Source organism: Mya arenaria, chromosome 12, assembly GCF_026914265.1.
Source record: "Mya arenaria isolate MELC-2E11 chromosome 12, ASM2691426v1".
Taxonomy (NCBI): Eukaryota; Metazoa; Mollusca; class Bivalvia; order Myida; family Myidae; genus Mya; species Mya arenaria.
In genome coordinates this window covers 3,882,154-3,907,553 of record NC_069133.1, presented here as the reverse complement: position 1 = coordinate 3,907,553, position 25,400 = coordinate 3,882,154, and the positions used below count along the sequence as shown (strand labels likewise).

The 25,400-nt window shown below is 33.9% G+C and overlaps 2 protein-coding genes across 2 annotated transcripts in view; one reads left to right on the top strand and one right to left on the bottom strand.

Moving 5' to 3' along the window:
• Positions 1-533: 533 nt before the first annotated feature.
• LOC128211673 (uncharacterized) lies at positions 534-6,133 on the top strand. Its single transcript, XM_052916679.1, has 8 exons — positions 534-642; positions 2,522-2,590; positions 3,490-3,661; positions 4,061-4,199; positions 4,443-4,567; positions 4,847-5,085; positions 5,381-5,460; positions 5,922-6,133. The coding sequence occupies exons 3-8, from the start codon at positions 3,641-3,643 to the stop codon at positions 6,131-6,133; spliced, it is 816 nt and encodes a 271-aa protein (XP_052772639.1). The 5' UTR covers positions 534-642; positions 2,522-2,590; positions 3,490-3,640.
• Positions 6,134-22,194: 16,061 nt separating this feature from the next.
• Positions 22,195-25,400, bottom strand: part of LOC128211672 (uncharacterized) — a 102,244-nt gene continuing 99,038 nt past the window's right edge. Inside the window, exons 2-6 of the mRNA XM_052916678.1 lie at positions 23,639-23,973; positions 23,126-23,239; positions 22,740-22,940; positions 22,495-22,629; positions 22,195-22,371 (exon numbers count right to left, since the gene is read on the bottom strand). Coding sequence (XP_052772638.1) covers positions 22,195-22,371; positions 22,495-22,629; positions 22,740-22,940; positions 23,126-23,239; positions 23,639-23,938 — 927 coding nt within the window. The 5' untranslated portion in view covers positions 23,939-23,973. The remainder of the gene's footprint in view (positions 22,372-22,494; positions 22,630-22,739; positions 22,941-23,125; positions 23,240-23,638; positions 23,974-25,400) is intronic.

Here is a 25,400-nt window from a genome sequence, read left to right as displayed (position 1 = left end):
AATCAGAAAAAAACACAAAGTAAGACATAGTAACGTAGTAAAGGAATAGTGTTTGTAAGTAAATTCTAATTTCAATAGCTTCAATCTATGTATCATCTATGTCAATTTGTTGACACATACTAGCACAGAGAAAACTAACATATATTGATTTACACTCATCAGAAAATGCACGAACTACCAATGCCGGATAGCCCATATGGTAGATCACATTATTTGCAAGCAGTGCCCCAGGTTCGATCCTTTCACTTGCTACATACTTTTCTGAGAGTATGATTCAGCTTATGGTTTTGTTTGGTTTGCTGTGTCATCTAAATTGTAAGCAGGTTATGCTTGTTTATATTTTATTGTCAAAAACGTATGCCAAAATTTTAGTTATAAATGTCATTCTTCAGTATAAGGACAATAAGATTAAGGTTTCAGTCAAAACAATTTAACTACAGCACGATTGCAAGAAATTAACAGTCAGGATAATGATGGGAAAAGTGCTGAGACAAGTATTAATGAAGGAGATTTTGAAGAAGAACAACATACAAACGGTCAACGCAAACCCGTCAACCCAGCTGGACAAAAATCTTCAACTTCACCTAATAGTGACGAAGACAGTACACCAAATCTATCGGAATCGACCAATGGCAACAACAGGTAATATGAATGTTTCAAATTTACAAGAATTTCAAGTACTTTCTGTAAGTCAGAACCTGCTTAACGAGGGACACACAAACATATGACGAGTAATCCACATGACTGCTCAAAGCTATATTCCAACGCACAGCGTCGAGTTCCTTAGTTGCTTTTATGCGGGAATGACAATTATTTGAACACCATTTTTTAGAATAAAACCTATGTTTACAGTCCATGGGTTTGCAGAAAGGCAATACTTAATTTAAAACTAGGGTTTTTTGTCTTTATGGAATCGCAAAATGGTGAAACTTTTATTCATAAAATCAACTATAAGTCATGAGCAGGATAACTATCTAACAAAAAGATTAGGATATACAACCATTTCATCTTTAAACATTGTATATGTACGATATAAATATAACTTTTTTAACAGATTATTCTGAGTTTATTTTGAATTTTATAATGAATTTATTGAGAAAAGGACAGTGAATTCCTTTAGTTTTATATTGTGCTTGAATAATCAAACGATCGACATATAATAATGCACATAAGTTAATACGGCGGGCCAATCCAGTGTTTCAATAGGTGCCCTAAACAATGTCAAATAGTTCCTAAAATAATTGACGAAATACTGTACGTTTTACACAGCCGGAAATGTAAAGCACCAAGCTACAAGAAAAATGTCAACTTTATGATTGTTCTTGATACAATTCAAACATAATCAGAGTAAATGCGCAGACTGACCCTGAAAACGCTAATTACAAAACAATGAAGAGGTTAATAAACTACGAAATCCCCCCCCCCCCCCTCAAACACGTTAAATACAGACTGAAATGCAAACTGTGTGCATGTAAAGAGTAACTTGAATTATTATACCTACCGTTGAGAACTCCTTAAGTAAGACGCGTATTTATTTAAATCGAACGTTTTTTGTTGCGGTATTTCTACTTTCACTTTCATTCACCATCTTACATTTTTTAACTTGGCCGCGCACTCGGCTATATCTTAAATGCAAGGAGCGTTTTCATTGGACGGCTATCATAATTAATGACGTAATTAGAAAAGCCTTAAAATGTTGTCCAAAAGTGAAAGGAGAAATACCGGAACACAAAAACGTTATTTTTGAATAAATACGCGTCTTACTCAAGGAGTTTGCTCATATATTTCATGGACAATTGGAATACAATTCTGAATTTATATAAGGACTAATGTAAAATTCTTTCATAGCATGCTTAATAAATACAAACTAGCCAAATCTACGATGAATACCTGTTTCACCTGCTCTAATGATTAGCCGAATACATCAAGGCGATGTCATTTCCCTCGCTACATGCCTTGCAGATATGTTGTACCCCAAATCATTTTTAAACAAAAGATACATCCGATAGTTTTAATAATATGTAAAAGAAGAATGCTTAGACAGCTGATATCCATAGGATTTAAAAAAAAAAAAACAAAAAAAAAAACACTAAACGTTTAACAAAGTATGATTCCATTTAAAGCATGACGTCATATCCATTTAGAGACAGTCATTATTTGAAATATGTTGATGACGTTATTTTCTTTTCAAACACTATGTAATGAACAGCTTTATAAATGTTTTCCGAAATCTAGACGAACTTAAGCGTTTTCCTCTTAAGCTTATAGATGGGAATGTGCTACAATATTTGAATAGATTTCATGATCAACAAAAACTGAGAAATTAATGTAAGACTTGCTAAAGTATTGCCAATTCAAAAATTATATTTGCCTATTATTTTGTTTACAAACATGCGAAGTAGTTTACTTCCTTATCAATAGAAAAATAGCGATGTTATATTACAAACATGCAATACAGAAAAATACTTGATTTCTATATTAAACCGAGAACAAGGTTAAGCATGTGATACAAATGTTTTAGCACTAAGATGGACACAGACGGTGCCAAGAGTGGATCGAAAACAGTATGGGGACTACGATTGGACCTCTTGTAAGTATGATTGTAATGTAATATTGATTCTCAAATAAGGTTAAACTGTATTTAACCGTATCCACTTACAGTGTCACTTAGACTTTATTTCGATATATATATTATCTTCCCGAAATTAAACGCACGCTTTGTGCTTCAAGATTAGGTTGACCATGGTATTTGGTTGATAAATGCTCCAGTTGAAAGAATAATTGCCCGAGGGCTATTAATGTTCACTGGAGCACTTATTAACCGTAAGCCATGATCGACATGCCTTATAATGTATAACACATATCTGGCTTTGATAAGTATATTGGAAAGTAAATTGAGGATTAATACAGGATTTGATAAACAGAAGGAAAGCTAAGCAGATAATACATTTGGTCTTGAATGGCATTAGTTTTTTAAAACAATAACTAGTGATTGGAAATATTATAGCATACACCTAACTTGGTTAGGAATTAGGCGGCAATATTTCCACTTTACAAATAGTTCTTGTTTTATCATCGGCTGAATTGACCATTTCAATATAAGTATGTTAGCAAAGCTAGGGTCGATCAAGCCTATAAGCAGTTTCATAAGAGCCTTAAATTTAATGAATCTAGCCATTTTGTTGGAAAAATTTACATTTCTCAACAGAAAAATTAAAACAAAAACTTCTTTGTCTCACTGGAACACGTAAGGTGTCATTACCTTCAAACTAATTTCACTTTCCTTGCCTTTGCTTGTGTATTTCTTTGTGTAATGAAAATGGATCAGACTTCGACCTAGGATTTCTGCATTTCCTATGCTGGCTTGTTGTATATTAGTTGATGACATGTTTACCTTAAAAATCTGTGCTATGATATATGAATCGATAATTGACAGTCCGCAATTTTGTTAATGCAACTAAAACGAAACAATGTTGTGTTTTGTATCAGATTGCTGACAATTGGCGTTGTTATTGCTGCGGTTATATTGAGGCTTCCGCTCGGCGCACAACAAGTGGCGATATAAAATCCAGCTATTCAAAAACAATTGAGGGACCTTGAAAACCAATTTAACAGACAATTTAATGAAGTTAAAAGCAAAATGGAAGATCTGAAATCTGAGGTAAACAAGAATTCGTATAAAAACATCGAACAATCAACCAAGCTGCATAACATAGATAGTGGCATCATCAAAATAAATGACATTCTGATTACTTCTGATCCAAATGACGTGTTGTATCCTGATATAAAGACTAAAGCCAGGGCAATTATAAAAGACATTGCCGATGTTACAAACGACCATAATGTTTTAAAAAATGCAGTGGACTTCATACAAAGTGATCTTGTAGACGTCAAAGATAAACAGGAACAACGCGATTCTAACTTGTCAAGAGATATAAGAAGCTTTCGTAAAACAGTTACCGATACCAGCGATGCAAATTACGCTCTCTCTATTATTGTATCACATATTGAAAATGATTTAAAAGAACTATAATCAAACTATACAAAAACTACTTCCAAGGTCGAAGCAATCAACGAGGAAATGAAAAAGGCGAACAATACGGTTTTAGAAGTAAGAGAAAGTTCTAAAACTGCGGAAGAAAAGGTTGATCAAACAAATGCAAATCTGAAAATCGTACACCAACATCTGTTTAACAAGGGTACGACTTTAGCAATGTTTGTTTATGTTTCCATCGAGTATTATTGATGACAAATATGTCAATACTATGTTTATGTTTCAATCTGTTATTAATTTAAAGAATAAGTATGTCAATACTACATTTGTTTGTTCATGTATGTATTCAAGGTACATGCGTTATCACTTTATATATTTAATACGGTTGGTATTTCTTATCAATGTAATGTTGTTGTTCAGATTATCTCAGTACTCTATACTTTTTCAGATGCCTTGACAGCTGCCATCTTAATTTTATTCTTTTTGATAATTGGACTCATGCTTTACGTTTTGAAATTAAAGTCTTCGGTAGAACCAGCTTTAGCTGGTGGATCAACATCTCGACCCTTAAAGGTAAACTCTATTGGGCATTGTTCGGTACGTGTATAATTAAAAGTATACTTGGACCCTAGTGTAGTTTTTTTTCGGATAAAAAATATGTCGACATGTCAAAGCAAAAATATTCAAATTGCTTTTTATGTCACTGAACTGTTTCATTTTTACCCCTTGCATTGCATAGATCTTAGAGACCCTTGATTTGTTTGATTAATTAACAACGACTCTAATCTTCGTCGTATGAGCAATTTTATCTAAAGATTTCCAATGATAATTATTTCTAATTTCATCCTCCAGGGGAGCAGGGAAATGGAAGTTAACCTTCAGAAAATGCCTAGCAAACCAACGCTAAAAAACGCCGTTTGTATTATAAGTTTTGATTCGAGCAATTTGGATGAGTACAGCGGAATAATCAAGGAGACGGTCAGTCAAATTGGAGGGGTTTCTTTCCGCACACATGTCATCAGAAAGCACAATGATATACCTAAACTTCCGCAATGCAAACTGTACATAATGTGTGTGGAGTTCACAGAAAGGTGAAACACGACACATATTAACATACGATTTAGCAATAAAGACACATAAATAATATTATTTGTTAAGTTTTGACTTACCTTGAAGAATATTATAGTCAAATTCATGGTCAATTTCGACACACAACAACGTTGCATACGACTAAATAAAAATTGAAATTGCTTAAAAGACATTAAAAACTTATTTCCTGAGATGTTGGCACACACTACATTTATGTTAGTTACAATCAGAATACTCTTCATACCTGTTTTTGCGAATTTACAATGTCATGTACATGTTGTGTGTTTTTACAAAAAGGCACGTGATAATAGAGGAACAAGGTTTGGGACTTGGCGACCTAAAGCTAACTTCATATCGGGGTGTTAGGAAGTTAGGAGGTAATGTGGTATTGTTGTTATTTTCGAGTTAACACTTACAATATGTTTAATTATAGTTACCGCTGTAACGATTCGATTCTTTGATGGGATTATTGTACCTTTATTTTGAAAAAAAATAATTAATGCGTTCAGGATGGGCGATGCTTCAAATGCAACAGTTTCTGTTTTATTGACAATTTGCCTACTTCCGACGCCCCATTAGCCTCATACATCCCCTTCTTAATCAGCACCGGCTTATGTGTATAACATTTTTAAGACTCGTTTGCTCATCTGCAATAATCCTTACCGTCTAGAAAATATAACTTCGTTGATTCGATTGTATTGTAAAGATGAAACATTAGAGGAATCATTCAAGTGAACTTATTTTAACATATTATTAATTCAGTTTCAAATATTTCTAGAAACTTTTTTCTAAATTGATGATATTCACACACATCTTCAAAAAACATTTTGTTATTCAGGAGCTTTGGTGATATTGTACATACATGACCCCGGCTCGAGGCGCCTAACAGACGGCCAGCTGTACAGTGATGGTGTTTATTGTGTGAAGAAACAACAAGAACTGAAGGAATTATGTGAAATGGATCGGTTCATAAGTGCACACAAGAATTTAAACACAGCACAAAAGAAGGCTTTGGAAACTGATGAGCTTAATTTACAGGCCGCGAGGTAGATATTGATGTATAAACAGTTTAATATCTCGCGTGTCTTCTTGTTTCTCGCATAAAACTGACATTTATAAATCCTTAGAAGTGACTTTTTGTAATAGCAATGATAATGTATTTGTATTTTTCTGTTTTACCTTGATTTGGGTGTATTGCAATTTTAAGTAACTGGTAAAAATAATTTAATAAGTGGTAGCGTTCATGTCAACAATTTTTTTTGGATCACAAAGCGATTTGGGCATAATTCATTTTATAGTTTCTTACAAAACTTCATAACAAATGATGTGTAATTCTTAGTAAAGCGTCATTCATTTTAAAAAAGAATATAACATGAAATTGTAGACTTTTTTCTTAAGACAATTATTTCGACTAGAATTTATTGTTGTACGTGTGTTATATGTCTGTGCATTTTCTTCGACGTTTGCCTATGTGCGTGTGTATGTGCGTGCTAAAATAAACTTGTAGAAAAGCATAGACTGGTTATCATACCTTACTTAGAAATGTTTATGCGTGTGTTGATTTAAACTCTTGATTGTGAGAAATAAACAAAAAACAATTATTATATAGTTGAATAAAGTAAATGACATCCAACACAAAAAAACACTCATAATAGGCTTGTCCCATTGAAATATGTAGTGTATCAAACTATTTGTAAAAACGCCAAAGCAAACATTCGGGCCTGTTTATCGCGGTCTTCATTCTGACACTCGATACTTTTGAAGTATGATTGATATCTTGGGTCAAAGATCATGATAGGCGCAGCTCCATCCGTATTCTTAATATCATTCATTGACAAACTCAGCTTTGCTAGGAAGATAATCGAGAAGTCGAAAACCACTGACGGTATGTCAACGTGTGGACGCTTTTTGGAGTTCTTCGACATTTATGTTTGTGAGGTATAAACGTTTAAAGCCTCACACGTGTGCAGACGGGATTGAAATTATCAAATCTACACTAAACATAAAACCTCCGTTTGGAATACAGACAACATTTATAGCCAATGAAGTTGCAGATTGGTAATCATTAGGTAATATGCTTAATCACAAGGAATTCAAACTTTTGCGGCTGTTTTAAGTTTCGTCTTCTGCCACTCATCCCATAAACAGTACCTGCGTCAGATTTTGTGATGACGATGTGTCAGCCAATAAAGTAGTACTCTAAGACAGTTGTATGACCTAAAGTTATATTCACAACGAATAAAAGTAGAAAATCCCGATGAATATGTTACAGTGAATGTTAGTTTCCCTAAACGTTCAGCCATTGATTCGCATATCATTTTAAGTTTGGCATAACTTTTAATGGTAGTTATCTATAGCGGATTCAAGTAACTAAACCGCGGGATCTTCATTTCACATAATAAACCGGGACATATATAACTTACTTAACATTGGTACGTACCCCGATTTATTCAACACAAATCAATCATCCATTCATGTCTTTTCACTCGCACCTCACTTACTGACCGTAGCTGCCAGCCAATCAAAACCAAAAACAAGCCATAGTAACCATACTAAATATATTTTGCATACGTATCTTGCATATCCCGGATAAATAATCTAAACCATGTGTCTTATTGATTTCTGCTATCATTATTACAATGAATTGTATTCGTTAGCGACTTACAAAGCTTATGAATCACATTCCAAGCTGCGGTATATCTCTACTTCTAACATGGTAAAATTTATGCGTTAATTGCACCAATATATTGGGTAGGCCAATAATGAAAAAAAAACACTTTTTTTATTTAGCTGAAGGTATTTTAATTATTTCTTCAGAGTAAAGCTTATTCTTCAAACTTTTATCAAACTTCTATCAATATATGCCTTACCTTCAACGGAATGTGATTAATAGTTTTGTTTATGTATTCGTGCATATTTCTTAAAAAAATCAATAACTTAACCAATTGTAACATGTGTACCTGTTTCACAAATCAATACCAAGGTTCTGTTTATCGGATTATGCTCACAAAAGGTGCCGCTGCGATGTTTTTGTGGAATGGGCTCGTACTTAATGTTACTTTGAGCAAATTCCGACAGTTTAGTAATAATGCAATGGACACTGCTTAACATGGCCAGCATATCTGAAAGCCCACTTTTTTCAAAAAGGTTTGAGGTTAATGGTTTATAAGATACCAGATATAAAGGAAATACGCTGAAGCCTGATTAATATCTAACGGGTTCTGAGCGTTGTGGCGGACGCACTTGCGCCACGCGACTTCTCTTAAAATTGCTCTAGTAAAGAATGCATACATAACGCCAAAATGCACCATTTTCTTCTTAATTATTTTTCAAGAATTCCTGGAGGATAAAACCTAAAGCCCTCTTGCCACATTAAGAGCCGTAAAGAGCGCCTTTCAAACGTTAAAATCTGGAACTGCCTCTGTTTAAAATTGGTATCGTAGCATTATTTCTACGTTAAATCCTAGATGAGTTGTTACAATAATTACCCTTAAATGATGCTTCCAATTATGTACTTTTTATTAAATGCAAACAAATGTGTTATGTCCTTCATACGTTCGATACCCTCATTTGTATAAGAATGCGATATATATTATCATTTAATAAACGTGCGGTTTACTCCACAAAGCCATATCGCCACTAAGAAAGAGAGTGTAGTTTAACAGACATCATACAAATACAGCATTTGAAGTGTTTAAATAACCAAAGATTTATTGGTCTACTCTTTTCAGTTGCAAACTAAATACAATTAAAAGCAAGTAGCGCAAGCGGATAAAATAATATTGAAAGCAGTTAAAGTAGATCATACCTTAGCAGAAAAGGCTAAGACATTAAGTACAAAGTAAAACCTTGAGAACAAAGTTTACAATGAAAACTTCAAAGAAAGAAGAAAGAATCACCAAAAGTATGACACAGTAAGAAGAGTGAGAGACAGGTTGAAAAAGCAACAGTACGGAAATAAAAAAATACCAAAAAGCCAACAAATCTAAAAATGCAAAGGCAAAAGAATCACCAGATACAAAAAAGAAAAAGGCGAAGAAAGACAAACCTTGGTCAAACACGGTAGGAAAACAAGCCCCAAAAACAAAGATATCTTTACCTGAACATTCTGTGGAACGGGCTAATACGCTGAACCACTTACTTTAAAATGCAGCACTAAGGAGAAAGTAGATTTTCAACTTGAACTGATATTCAAGAGAGTCCAAAGAAGAAAGTAAGAATCCGTAAGATTGAATGACATGTTCGGAGTAATGCAAAAAACGGAAATACCAAGAAACTCGATCAAAAGCGTCATGTCTCTTATCATCAATGGAATACTAAAAGCTTAGGCCAATTCAACAGAAGATATACAACAAAAGTGAAACGGCTGAGTAAGGTAGAAGTCTTATAAAGAGGTGGCAACATATAATGGATTTATTTGTATACGATCATTCAAGGATCAGGTCAAACAAGAAGGAAACAATATTGGTAGAAGGAGTTTCAGTAGGAAAAAGACACCTACTGATGCCAAGAAGAGAACTCTATACGCGATTGAAAGAAAAGAATCAAACATACAATCGAAAGTTCAACAAATTCACAAGACAGATTTTCAAACATTATCGAACATTGAACTTGGAATACAAATAAGTGTGTATTTGTGTCCCAAGTAATCGGAAAATATCAAAAATAAGTTGCCAGTGAAAACATGAGGTTTTCAAAATGTAGAAATGTACGACTAGAAATGACAACTTATCTTATTAAACTTCAAGTGTTAAAAGTATAAAATCTGACCTTTAATGTACAAGTATTTTGTATTTGACACTTTCTTTCTTTTATGAGTTGACTGTTCACTGTTTAAATGGTGTTTATAGCTAAAACAGCTGTAAGCCTGTCATTTAAAAAAATATCAAAGTATAGAACCCAATTTCAAGTATTTTTTGGTATTTCTTGCTATCTGTGCCAATAAGAAAACTAACTCATTATGTGTTTATAATATTTACCCCTTATTCACTCACAGGCTTCATTTATTTTCACCCATATGCTAAAATCAAAATGTGTGCACATCACAAGACCATGACGTCATATGTAAATAGTAATGATACCAGTATTTCTCCGTCTCGTTATCAATATAATTCCACAATGCTATAAAAACTACTGTAACAAGCTCAGCATCAAAACTTGATAAGAACGGTCAGTGGAACAGAGTTCGAGACTAAAAACTAGCATGCCTCAACGTTCAGCCGGAGCAACCCTCCAGGGTATATTTAACGACACATCACTAACACATCCTTCTAGTATAAACGAAAGACTGAATCCATATCAATAATTTAATTTCAATGTATGGTTTGTATGGTATTTGCTGATTTAAGGCAAGCTGAATTAAACTATCTACACCTGATAAACTTGGCATCTCCATCAGATTGCGGTAATCCTAACATTTATTTTAATGCAGTCAGTGACATTCAACACTAAATCACACATATTAGGATTGTCTCATTGAATATGTATTGTTTCAAACTATTTGTAAAAAGGCCAAAGAAAAGATTGAGCCTGTTTTCCGCAGTCATCACACTGCTATAAGATACTATTTATTGCTTGCAACTAGTTGAACATGCGGCCAGTGCATGTATGTTGTATTGAGATTAGGTTTAATATGGTAATCTGTGTGAGTTACCGTGTGGGTTACGCATTTTCTGTGTCTATATTGCCCAATATAGTACATGTGACAATCATCGTCTGCACGTAATCTCAATGACATGATAGCATGGACTCATTTCTTCCTTGTTACAGGTGAGATTTACAAATAAATTTATATAGAAATGTTTTCGATAAACATTCCAATTTGTAGACTTGTCGCGATATTGAATAAAGTGATTACAAAATGTGTCCGCGAGAAATCTCCTAAACTGCTGAAGGGATTTTGATGACACTTCACAGGAATAATAACAATTTTCGAGCATATTTGTGGATTGTCAAGGGCACCTTATACCACTGTCACATTTTAGAAAATACATATGCACACCTACATTCGTGATTTGTTTTCAACGCATCGCATAATTTAACGTTGCGGCTATTGTCGTGGTTTGATTCATTCGTTCGAGCGTAAAAAATAATATGAACTTTCAAGAAGTAACAAGAACCAAGGCAAAAAGAAACAGTAAATAAAGGTATTCCTGTCTGTAGCAGGATCCGTTAGTGGGTTCTTTTTATCTGTATTCCCAGCTGTTAGCCAGGATTCACATCCGACGTAGCTCTTAGCGCTGGACCGCATCAGGCGAAGCTGTTAGCGCTTGATTATGATTACAGCTCTCAGCACTTGATCACATCAGGTGCAGCTCTTGACACTTGAAACAGTAAGCGCAACTTTTAAGTCAAGCACAGCTTATATTGCCATAAATTGGCAATTATATCTGTAAGCGCTGGTGATCGAAAGTCAGAGCTATTAAGAGGAAAATCGAGAAAGGCGCAGCTGTTAGCGCATGATAACAGCAGACACAGCTGCAGGTACTTGATCACGACGAATCGTATCCATTAATTCTTAATCGCAGCAGGCGCATCTCTTAGCGCATGATCATGACAAAGCGCAGATCATAGCGCTTGATCAAAGCCGGTGCAGCTCTCAGCGCTATATAACAGCCGACGAAGCTCTTAGCGCTTGTTCGCGACAGGCGCAGCCATTAGTGCTTTATCATAGCAGCCGCAGCTCTTAGCGTTTGATCACGACAGGTGCAGCACTTAGTGCTTTATCATAGCAGCCGCTGCTCTTAGCGCTTGATTACGACAGGCGCAGCAGACTTATATTTATTATCATTTATGTAGGTAAACTGTTATTATGACATCGCTATTATTAAGTTGACATGTTTTGCCTACACTAGATTAATAAAACGTTTTCAAGAGGCTTTATTCAACAAGTTAACAAGGTGTTTACTTCCACATGTACTCCACTTAATACGCCAATTTTTAGAAGGGTCTTTAAAGTGAAACACTAGGATTACTTTTGAGTCAGGACAGTTTGTTTCGCCTTAAGCTTGTTGGAAACAATTGAGACCCAATAACCGACAAGTATGCTAATAAGACAAAACCAATTAACGAAACATCTCTGAATATAATTTATTTGAAAACAATGATAAATGTCATTTAAATAAAACGAAGTTAAGAATTAAATAACACGTTACAAACATATCTTTAAGACTTCATGTCATAAATGCTTTTAAAGGAAACTATTACGAATAATATTCATACAAAAAAGCTTCATACAATTAAATAACACAAAACAGTTTATTCATTAAAAACAAATCAATTATGTGGACCGGCAACAACGTAACCTGTGCTAAAGGCATACTTGTAAAAAGAAAGTGTCTTAGAGATACATGCTAATTAAGTATATAAATATACAAAAGTCGATCCGTCACAGTTTGTCATTAGAATCATACCATTGATTTGATCGGCTTCAGTGATCAAATCATTTGCAAACTTAAGACATAAACCTTCTTTATGTACAAGGTTAAGTACTGAGATTAAAAACATAGATGCAATAAAAACATTTGTTCCAATCAAATTGAAGTTAAATATAAGCTGCTTCGTAAAAACCGTCACTATTGTGTTTTAAAAGATCAAAGATTAATAATCAAAAAACAGAAATTAAATGAAATAAGAACGTCGAATCAATCGTTTAAGATAAGAGGACAACCCGTATATTTTATATTTGGATAACGATCTGGACGCAAGCCCGTAGAGATGGTTTTCCTCACGACTCGTATGAATTACAATAGTATTCGTGTTTAGGCTTTCACGCACTTGTGGCACAGCTCAAGTGTTATTGCGTTCCTGTAGAAAGTCGCATGCTTGATTTACAATAGAACTTGAATTTGGGCTTTGACGCACTTTGGCAAAACTCAAGTGTCATTGCGTTCCTGTTGAATTGGTTTGCTCACTAGTCGCATGATTTACAATATAACCTGCATTTGGACTTTCACGCACTTGTGCAATGAGCCATATAAAGGTTGTAACTAGAGCACAGATACAAAATATGAGAATGCAAGTGCGACATGAAGGATTGGTACAAAACGCATTTAGATTCAGTTTCAAACTTTTAAATAAAGTTATCCTTGGCAAAGGCACGCCTGTAAGCTCTACATGCTTTGGACATTGTATTTGCCGAAGTAGCTTCAAAACGGAGTTTCGGACCTTGGGAGACGGCATACGGACAATACGACCTTTAACCCAAACTATTTTGTCAATTATTTGATTATTTTGTTGGCTCAATATTGAATTATGCCTGTAAATTTTGGGTTTTAGTCAGTAAAAAATAGAACGTTTACATTTGAATTTTTGTAAGCGAGTGTTACAAGATAAAATAAACACCTGCAATGCTACAGTGTATGGAGAACTAGGTAGATATTCTCTTTACATTAATAGATATGTTTGAATTATTTGATGACGGTAATAAATGGGTTGTAAAGTTAAAAACTTGTTAAATTAGTTTTTCATATGTATTTAATGAATCAAATATTGCCCATGTTAATGTATTCATAAACGATTTTTTTCATCCTAAATAACGGCTGTCACATGAAGTAAAATGGTCTTAAGAAAGCCTGTTTTCTGCCATGAACTTTACCTATACTACACAACTTCATTTTTATGTTGTTAGTTTTGCAGAACTTGTTTTATTGTTTAAAGTAACTGTAAGTTAAAAACATTTACATGTAGATAAAATATATTTATATATTAAGTATATGCAATACATCATATCTCGATGTGCATTTTTGTTGGGCACTTTTCTAAGAGTACGGAGGGTAATATAAATTGCCCTGGTATATATTTAAAGTATGATAGACGCAACATGCAAGGGATTTACCCTTGAAATCATTCCAACTCATTGATTTAAATAATTTACGCAATAATTAAAAATAACTATTTGACGTTGCTCCACGTAAAACTTGAAAACAACAACAATTGAATTATATTTTTTTTCAATGAAGTGTGCCGTCAGTTGGGTTGTTACGGTAAACACTCAGATCATGTTTTACCGAGCGTCACGCGCAATAGAAGTGTTTTACATGTTTTCGATGTTGGTCGGGAATATAATATACATGCAAAGTTAACAAATCAATTGTTTCTCAATTGTTGACAAATAGCGGCATTTTGAATATTGAACATCCCCTTGGTGCATTCATACCGTCAAAAGTCCAGATGTGTAAGCCGTTAAGTATTGATAGCTTATGCTTGTTATGAATACTTTCGATATTCAGGTGGTGTCGGTGCGCGGATTTTTGCAATGAACAAATAATCTGAATAATGAAACTGCACACTTACATTTCGTTTGTAAACTTTCCTTGTGTTCTGAAAGAACGTCATGCAACATGTCTAGCATATGTTCTGGAATAGAGTCCGCTGCTGATTGTACAAATATGATCTTTGTGACCGTCCATTCAGGATTGCACGGAGGAAGCACGACATTTAAGCAACCAACGCCATTTTTGTTCTGCAAACCCTCCACAGCAGCTATGCTTGTACCTGGTAGGATGCGACCTGAAGTTGCATTTAAAATGAATCTAATGTTAAGAAATTAATTAAAAGAGTCTATTAAGTATTATAATAACCGCAGTAAAAATGTACTATATTAGGCCATCCTTCAATCTTGTTATTTCATTTCCTATAAAATCAATATTAATGTGCAAATGAATATCAAACAGTACAGCACCTGTGAGTGTATGCCTCAATATATTTTTGGTTTGTTCGTCGTTAACGTTGCCCTTCCCTGCGCAGTCAATGATATTCGGCAGATTGCCAACGATTGGGCCAATTCTTGATTGAAGATAATGATCGATTATATTTTTTAATTGACAATTTCAAGGAGTTATCCTATCTGTTGTTATTTCATTGTTATTGCATTGTGTTTATTGTATGTTTTATGTTATTGTTATTTAAATGTATTCCGTTGTTATTTCATTGTTATTCCATCGCTATTTAATCGTTATTTCATCTTTAGTACATTGTTATTTCATTGTTATTCGAACTGATTTCAAACAGTATAGCACCTGCGAGGGTATCATTTTGGTTTGTTCGCCGTTAACGTTTCTGAGCAGTCAATGGTGTTTAGACGCTTGCCGACGATTGAACCGAACCTTAATTGAAGGTCAGGATCGCTTGTATTGTTCTTGTAAATCGAATAATTAACATACGAATGAGACAGATTATGTAATAGGGTAGATGACATGAAGTAAACATTGATATTTAGGAAAGATGATATTCAAGAGTGGGCGGAGTGATCGCAGCGAACGCCCAATTCTTAATCATTAAGATCATTACTTCATTGTTATTTCGTTGTTTTTTCCTTGTTTTTTTTCATTGTTATTCTTTTTTTATTCCACTTTTATTTAATTATCATTTTATTGTTATTATGTTATCAATCCGTTGTTATTTTATTGTTAATCCATCATTTTTTCAGATTTACTTGGTATTAATCCGGTTTTATTTCACTGTTATATCAATGCTTTTCACTAAATATCAAGGTACACAATTTAACATAAAGTATCAAATAACATCGTATGTTTATCATTAACAAATACGACTCATTTTAAACATTTATATGATGATACCTTCAACAAGTGTTCTAATCCGTTTCTTAAAAGCGTATAGGTGACCTTTCTTTCTCAAAGAAGAAAATATTCGAAAAACTATATACATTCTATGAATTTCTAATTTCATGTTTAATTTACATCTAAACCATTTAAATTACAATGTATTAAAACTACACAAAAGGAAAAATAAAGCTTGCGCACCCTTGAAATCAAGTGTTTTAGACTGGGTGCTGCCAGAGCCAGTCTGTGAAGCTGACTCAGTTATACCAGTCAACTCAGTGTAGATCGTGTTGACGATCGAGGTCTTTCCCGAACCAGATAATCCAAAGAGCAAGAGTGTTTCCGGTTTCTTTCGGGTTTCAAGGCTGCTGTACTGAACAACCGTTTCAAACAACTGCACATTTTCGTCATGTATGCTGTAGTCGTCGGAATCGTTCGGTCCTCTATCTAAATTGGAATTGGATTAATAAACGATATTAGTGTTGATAGGAACATTATAAAGATGTTATAATCAAATACAAATATTCGTGCCGTCGTGCATTTTGTATCCACAAGATTAGCATAGCTCTGCATCAGTTGTATTAGCATTAATGTTGTGAAAACATCACCGGACTAAGTCCGTAACCCATCTAAAAAGCATTAATTAGCAAACTGAGATTTAATAGGATGATTAAGCAATATTTTAATGATAAAAAAGTCTCGTTCGCTACTCTCATTTCGCCTAGTCTGGATTATCAAAATTGAACTACATCTAACTACTACTTGTAAACGATGTTAAAAATAAAGAAAGCACACGGTCACGATGAATGCGTTTAAGTGAATGTCAGTTTGCCTGCACGTTAAACCATTGATTCGCTATGATTTTAAATATGCACTCTTACTCCCCAAAAATTACCTATCAATATAAAAATGTTTATATGAAGAATAGCTTGAATCCGGTAAGTTCGTGCCTGTTAATGTTTGGACTTTCGCATGCGCATTAATCATTGAAGAATATAATAAACAATTTAAAGAAATTATTATTCAACATCTTTTGCATCAAATTACAAAACAATTTTTGCAAAAAATATGTCAATAATGTACGTATGACCTCAAAAAAGATTATACCTGTTATACTCTTGATCATGTAGACCCTGTCCTATAAGTTCGTGGCCTTGACTCTATGACGTCATAGCGGAGGCCCCTAACAGATACAATTTTAAATATTGTTCCACTTGTCATCTACTGGCTCTTTTGTTTATATATTTAAAATTTAGGGGTTATTTATGAATCATTAACGTACTTTAAGAAGGAAAAAAAGGTAAATGCTTGTTAAAAACTGATTTTTTTCTGCAGAACATCTGCAAATTAAAAAAATATTTTAAAAATAGCGGATTCAGGGGGTAAAGGGATTTAGGCGCACCTTCCGCCATCCCCTCATATGTCAATATGGTAAATACATAATGCATAAATAACACAAAATGTACCATTTTGCATCATGTTTTCCTAATAGAACACCTTAACTCTCTTTCCACACACCAAGGGTGCCTCCTGAAATGTCAAATCCAGCAACACAGATCATAATCGTCAGTTATTAAAAGTGGTTCGAACAATGCAGGTGTTGATTCTACGTTAAGTCCGAGCTGAGCTGTTACAATAATTAACCCTTATTTGTGCGCGATGGCTTCAAATTATGTACTTTCGATTTCATGCAGACATATGTGACATGTGTTCTATATATTCGATGCACTCATAAATATTTGTATAAGAATTGCGATAAGTATGTTCTTATAATCAATGTGAGGTTTATGTTACAAAGCCATATCGCCACTAAGGAAAAAGAGCGTAGTTTTACAGACATCAATCAGAAACAGCATAACAAGTTTTCAAATAATCAAATATAAAATACCTACCTATTTCAGTGTCCATTTCAACCAAACTACACTAAGCGAAATAAATCGTGCGCCGATCAATATATTTTTGTATCTGTCCGCATTAAAACATTCAACAAACGGTCAAAGGGAGATAAGATCAACCCTTTATTGCTGAATTATAGTTTTATTACATAAACCCGTTATTAAGATTACAAACATGTATATTCAGAGCTTAAACCAGTTTGATTACTAGGCGTAAGACCACAGTTAGTTTGACTCAACATTTCATATAGGCACTAATCTTTAAAACTTTAAAACAGTTCCACTTGAAAAAAAGTTAACTGGATGCTGTAGAACAATCCAAGAAGCAAACCTTAATGATTTTTTTCCAGTAATTAGATACAGTCAGCTTACTTTTACTTTAGAGCCTTCGGCTCACCGAATAAATGTCCTCTATCCACGGCATTAACCTTGTATTCTATATATATGACATATTTATCTATCAAAACGCTATGAACTACCTTAAAAATATCAAGTATATTCAAACAACTGTATTTTCTCTGATGACGTCGGCACCCTCGGTATCCATGTTTAAATGCGACCCCGCAATAGTTCTCAAAACATTTACTTTTAAAAACGTTTATAGTCAAAGTAAATGCATTTGAATACGTCGATTTCAATTCAAGACATAAAAAGCTTTTAAAAGTGTAAAACTTTGATCAGTCACCGAGCATTATTTTATCATGTAACAATTATTCCGCAAGTCAGACTGAACACGGTCATGGTTCAAGAATCAATCGACACATGTTAGATGGTTTTAATTCATGAAGATATTAAAGGATAAAGTGTTGAGTGTTCCGCACCGGCAAAGATATCATTCATTTATATTGTAAGTGAGACTTTGTCAATCACCACAGAAATGGAATTAACTATCAGTGAATGCTGCACAGTTTTCAGCATATGTGGGTGGGGTATCGATAAGTGTACATGTGGATTTCCTGCAGATTTGTTTTGCAAGTGTCATGAGTATGCAGAGTGATGAGACGTTATGGGCGAGTAATTGGTGAGGTCGGTGTTTGTTTGACTATTGATAAGATACTGAAACTTAATTGTGTTTTTCCTCTGACATTGCAGAATATAAAGAAGTCCGTTTTCGCGGTTGCATGACGAGCTGACTGTAGATAAACATCATATGGAGCACTATCCTCGTAAACTAAAATTCACACGGCATTTTGTTACTGCACCGATTTTTTTGAAAGTAACAGGATATAAGTGATATCTAGTTATGCATATGTAAACATACAAAGACTATAATGTTTCGGTCAATTCTTTAAACTTAAGCACGATTGCACAAAAGAACGGTCAGAATAAAGATGGAAATAGTGCTGGGAAATCTGCCAACTCAACACAAGCAAAACATTATCAAGTAGAACATGAACTTGATAACGAACGAAGTTATGGGAAGGTATTAATTGGGAGGAGTTACGAAACGGTCAAGGCAAACCTGTCAACTTAAATGGACATAATCCTTCAACACCACCTAACAATGGCAATACACAAATTCTATTAGTACAGACTGATGGATTCAACAGGTAATTTATATATAATATAAATTTACAAGAATTTCAAGTACATGTTTACTATAAGTTAAAACATAATTAACAACACACAAAGAAATGGCAATATTCCCTACAGCAGCTCATAGCGATATTCCAACGCACAAAGACGATCATTTGTTGCTGAAACATGTTTGTTTTTGTTTTGTTTTGTTTTTGTCATAAGGTTAACAAGTCGATTGTACGCAGGAGATCGTTAAGATATATACAACAGAAATGCAAAAATATATATTTTAAACAAGAGACGGCCCGCTTTTTATCACTCATTGATACTTTCATCCCAAGATACAGTGTTTAAGACATAACTGTGAAATTGATCAACTTATTTTTTAAGTACTTGAAAATAGTAAATAAAGAATGCCACACTTTGAGGATCTGTTTAAAATCACTTGTAAGTTATTGAGCTTCATTGCCTCAGTAACCAAAAGCGCGCGTTATTTGTTGAAATGTTCAAGACATATGTGTTTAACCTGTATAGAACAGGGTTAATCAGGTTTTCTATATAGACAGGTGGTGACCGGAAGAGGTTGGATTTTTAATCATCTCTCTGAACCACAAAAAGGTGAAAGTCGGAACGTTTGAATATGTCTTTTTGTAAACAACATACTTACATACGATTAAGAAATCAAAACGCATAATTAAAACTGAATTTTAAAGTTTTGACTGACAGCGATGATATCATTGGCAAAGTCTGTTTTTTAATATAACAGACAAATACAAGGGTCAGTTTAGAAGTTTAGAAAGTTCACTACATCTATGGATATGTCTAAATTCCAAATTGTTTAAAAACATTTAAAGTTTATTTTCTGAGATGTTGGCACACAGCACATTTATATTAGTTACAATAAGAATAATTTTCATACGTGTAATTGCGAATATACAATTTTATTTCTTATATTTGTCTTTTCAAATAGGCACGTGATAATAGAAGTACAAGGTTTGGGACTTGGCGATTTGAATCTCACTTTATATCGGGGTGTTAGAAAGCTAGGAGGTAAGAAGTTTATTCATCCAGCTGCTTTATATCGATTTTACATATTATTGTGGTTTTTTTGTGGCATGGTCATACTTCCAATAGTGAATATTTACCGCCTCATCGATTCACTTATTTGAGGTAAATGTGGTTCTTTAAACTTGGAAGAAACCATCAATACGTTTTGGAAGGTTGATTCTTCGGAGGTATAAACAACATACAAAAGTATCGTTTCATAGACAGCAAAGAACAATGCAATAATGTCAAGTATGAACGCCCCTGGCACCAGTTTAAGTCGCACTATATTTTTAAGAGTGATTTGAAGTTCTGCAATGATCCCTAAGGACAAGAAAACATAAAACTACTCTGTTGTTAAGTTAAATAAAAAAAATATAGAATGGAAATATTACAGGAATTATTATTATAATTAATAAGTGTTATTATTGTAATAAGGAAAACAAATTCAATATAAAATATTTTCATATTCTTTTATTTTCAATTAATTATAATCGGTTTGCATATATATTTTTTGAAAATTATTTTTTTCAGGGGCTTTGTTTATATGTTACGTATATGACCCCGATTCCAGAAACTTGTCAAAACACCAGTTATACAGTGATGGTATTTATTGTGTTAAACAACAACAGGAACTGAAGGAATTATGTGAATTAGATCGATTCATAAGTGTGCACAATGAATTAAACACAGCACAAACGAAGGCATTAGAAACTGCTATAAGTGATGTGCTTAACATACAGGCCGCGAGGTATTAACTGATGAATAAACAGTGTAATATCTCGTGTGCCATCTGATTTCTCGAATGCCATTGACATTTGTGTATTTTTAGAAGTGACTTTTAATGGTTGTGTATTTTAAGTTTAATGATTAGCTTCAATTTCGGTTGGAATGCAGTTTAAAGTGAGTTGAAATTATTCTTATTGCTTTAAAGCGAATAAAAACAATGTAACTAAACCTTCTGTAAGACAAATTTCCTTTAAGCATAACTATTGAAAACGGGGAATTGAAACCAATTAATGTTATAACATAACGTTAGACTGCTAAAGAAATAATGCGAGATTAATGTTTGCGTTCTTGTCTATATACCTTGCACAGATCGTTTGACAACTCTTTCGAAGTTGTCTAACAAAACAACCTCAATATAAGGTGTATTGCTCAGTGGGTCATTCTATTATTTTTTTAAAAAATCTAGGCAAGTAGGAATACGTTTTGTATAATAGAAGATGTACCCAAATCCACAGTTTTCAGTTTTTACTAGCATGCCCCGTGCAGACAGTATATTCAACAACGAGAAAATGGCAACTTCCAGATAAAATTTCATAACTTTTTATTGGACAACAAGATAAAAATATCATTTCCGTAATTTAATTTAGAATCTAAATTACACCAATACTATTATTACAGTTGATTGCAAACAATAGATTTTAGGTAAAATCTTTTCTACTGAATTCAATTTTATGATATAAAATATATCCTTAATATTTTTAAATCACTAAAATTTGCAATATTTTTGAAGAATGGTCATTTTTTAAAAAAAACGTTTACAAAATGTGTCTTTAATTAAAAACAAGTGCGATGAAATGGTCAAAATCAGAACCAATTGTTAAAACTAATTTGAAAGTAGCAAAATGACATATAAGGTGTGAATAATATTCCTAAATGATACTAACAACACTCATAAAACGTCATGTTACGGAACTGATAATGCGTAATGGGAATGATAGGCATATTACGGAGTTGATAAACATATAAATTTTCAATGTAAAATCACCAAAAACTATTTCATTTATCTAACAAATCAAAAATATATACCTTTTAGTGTATTATATGCAATACGTGGATAAATTTTTAAAACATAACTGTATTTGACAATTTTTGTTACGGAAATGACAAAACACAATAAACATATGAACTGGAACGCAGTTATAACTATTCTCCAAGAACCATCATGAATATTAAACACAAAGAACATATATCATCTTTTCATAAGTCTAGAATGTCTTCGATTTGGTGCCAAACGTCGTCATTTAAAAATGCCGCCCAGGCACACTCTCGGGAGCACCGTCCAATAATGACCACAGTCATTTATTCATAAGTCCAGAATGTCTACAATTTGGTCCCAAACATCATGATTTATTTTACAATGCCGCCCAGTCACCCTTACAGGAGCACCGTCCAGTATCGTGACAACTTTGTCTTTGTAATACCACAGAGTGTCGTCGAGTAACGGCCAGAAAAACCTGTTCTTTCCAATCTTGTGCATAACCTGAGAAAAAAATGGAATATTATAAACCAACATGTCTTCGAAGAGTGACTGCTGAGTAGCGATTACACAAAGAACAACTAGTATGTAATAGTTTTAAATACCATAACAAGAAAGGATGCATACCTTAACTTCAAGATCTTCCTCGTCAACATCTAAAACTTCTCCAGGATAAGGCAGCCCGTCGTACTCTACAACGATGTATTGGCCAATGAGATGCTGATCTACAGTTACCACTGGTTTCAGAAGTCCTGGCGCAGCCTGTGTAAATGAGTAAATTGTATTGCGATAACATTTTAATTGAGAAACATAAGATTACGTCAAAAAATAAAGCATTTTAATATTGCTACCAATGCGTAGAGCATGCTTACTTTTTCGGCGGAGTTGTCCGGTGTGCCTTTATCCCCTGACGCGTCGACAGAAGCAACTTCCGGTATATCCACATTGACCACAAAATCGGTAGATGAGGCATTGGCCATCGTCTCGTTTCTGAGTATGTTGTCAGAGGTTGTGTCTATATTTGTTTCAGCAGAAACACCGGTGCCATGTGATTGAGAATCTGGTGATCTTTTCTATAAAATAAGAGTCCATGCATTAATGTCTTACGGTGAAACGGTAATAAACAAGCATACATTTGTTAAAACAATTTGTAATCAGACAACATTTTAAGTGTAGATTTGTGTATTTCAAAATTCTAGTTTAAGATACAGAATAAGTAAAATAATAGCAAACATGCAAAATGAATTATGTTTATTACCTTTTCAAACTCCGTGATAACTGGATTGAAACAGTCACATCCACTTGAATCGATGCGGTTACAGAAACACGACACTTCTCTTGTTCGAATTATGCCAGGCTGGTTTGTCGTAACCTAAAATTGTTTAATTATATATCGTAACTAGTATAGTCCATTCAGATTAAACTGTCAAAGTTTACATAATTATACCGTAAATAAACGATTTATTCAAACTTTCGCACTGCTATCAGTATATAATACTCAACGACCATGAAATAACATATTTTTGACGTACTAATCTGCGTTGACTATTTAAGTTTATGATTTATAATTACATGTATAATAATTGATTGTGAAGTTATTATGAAACAACATACATCTGTATTTTTTTCTATGAATGAACATTGAACATTCACACGTGAATTAATAAGAAATACAGACCCAAACCAACAAAGGTACCGCCTAAGAATGGTTACTCGAATATTTTAGTTAAACTTATACATGTACTACATTAACGACAGCTAATAAACATACCTGGTGGATTCTCATTGTCTGGGGAACTGCTTTGATTTCCGCCGCCATAGGAAGTGCTTTGTCAATTTGAATGATGTCTGATTCTGTAACCACGAATACATGAATACTTGAGCCATTCAAAGCACATTTTAAGTCTTCTGCATATTTCACATCATGTCCTGTTAGCACGAAACTATCTGCAGTGCGCTTGACGGTCGCCCCAATTCCATCGGCTGCTCCCTTGCCGTGCCCCGCTTCCAGATAGTTCCAAGTACCGTACTTATATCCCAGGTCAAAAATCTTGAAGCTAAACATAAACATGTTTGTCTTGTTACGATATTGGGTTGTTGGTCCATCTGACAAGAAATAGTTACATTTTTCTCATGTTCCATAGTTTTCAGGAAATCAAAAACTGGCTGAAGGTGGCCCCAAATACCGGCTGGGCTATGCATAAGACAATCAGACACAGTTGCAAATGGATAAATCTTTTCTTTGGAGTAGAGTATACCAGTGTGGACACTGACTTGCCTTTGTGACGCTCCAAAATGCATGCTTTGAATTTGGTTTAAACATATTTTATTGAGCAAAATTTATCAACATTTCAATACAAATACATAATCAAATTTCAGGATTGGAACGGTAGAAATAAACTAATAGAGTTCCTTTCCCTGTTATGATAAATTACAATTAGCATTTGAGGCGGATACTAGTGATGGAGTTATAATCATATTAATATACAAGCTCATATTAAATGATGTTTAAAATTTAGGCAATTGAATGATAGACGTTAAATGCAAAAACATTTATTGTAGAAAAAAAAACTTTATTCTAAATTAATCAACTGTATTGAGGTAGAAAAATATAGTATGAGAAAGAACGAAGAAGAAAAAAATGAGAGGCAAAGTAAAAGATGTGTGAGTGTTGGTGGTTTGAGTCGATCACTGGCTTTCAAATCTTTTTGACAAATAAATAAAACGATGAACTGCATCAAACAGAGTATTATGTTGCTCTTCAGTCAGTGTGTCATCACCATATAGTAAGCAACGGAGGGTAACTTCAGTTAGAGATTGAACAGTATTAAACATATTTTGCCTTAGTTCAGTAAAGAGAGGACAAATAAAGAGATAGTGGTATGTAGTCTCCTGTCTTCCACACATGCAAAATGGTGAGGGAACAATATTTTTAACATAGAGATGGTGATTCAGGGAACTACAATCGTTGCGCAGGCGAGTGTGCAGGACCTGAAGCCGGCGTTTCCCGTAATAAAATATTTTAAGTGTTTTGGGCTTATCAGAATAGAGGTATGATTTAAAACTAACGATATTGTTTATAGCCTTTGCGTCAACTGGAAGAGAATTCCATGCAGATATTGTAGAAGGAAGGAATGAATTCATAAACAAAGATGTGCGGGCTCGGAAACTAGATATATTTGATGAATTTCTAAGTGTTCTTGATGAAGCTTGTCCTACTGTCTGGGGAACCAAAACCGACAAGTAATCTGGCGTAAAACCATTTTTCATTTTAAAGAAGAGAAGAAGTTTGTGTTTCTCGCGTCTAGTACTTAAAGTTTCCCAACCAGATTCAATTTGTAGTAAATGCAGAGAAACAAGTCTAGTACAACCAGTAACTATACGTGCACATTCGTTTTGTATTTTATCCAGTTCGTCTTTTTCGTATTGTGTACAATTATCCCAGATAGCATCTGCATACTCCAAGATAGGCCTAATAAAGGAAAGAAATATTACCTCCAGAGACCGCCTATCAAGTAGATAACGAAGACGTT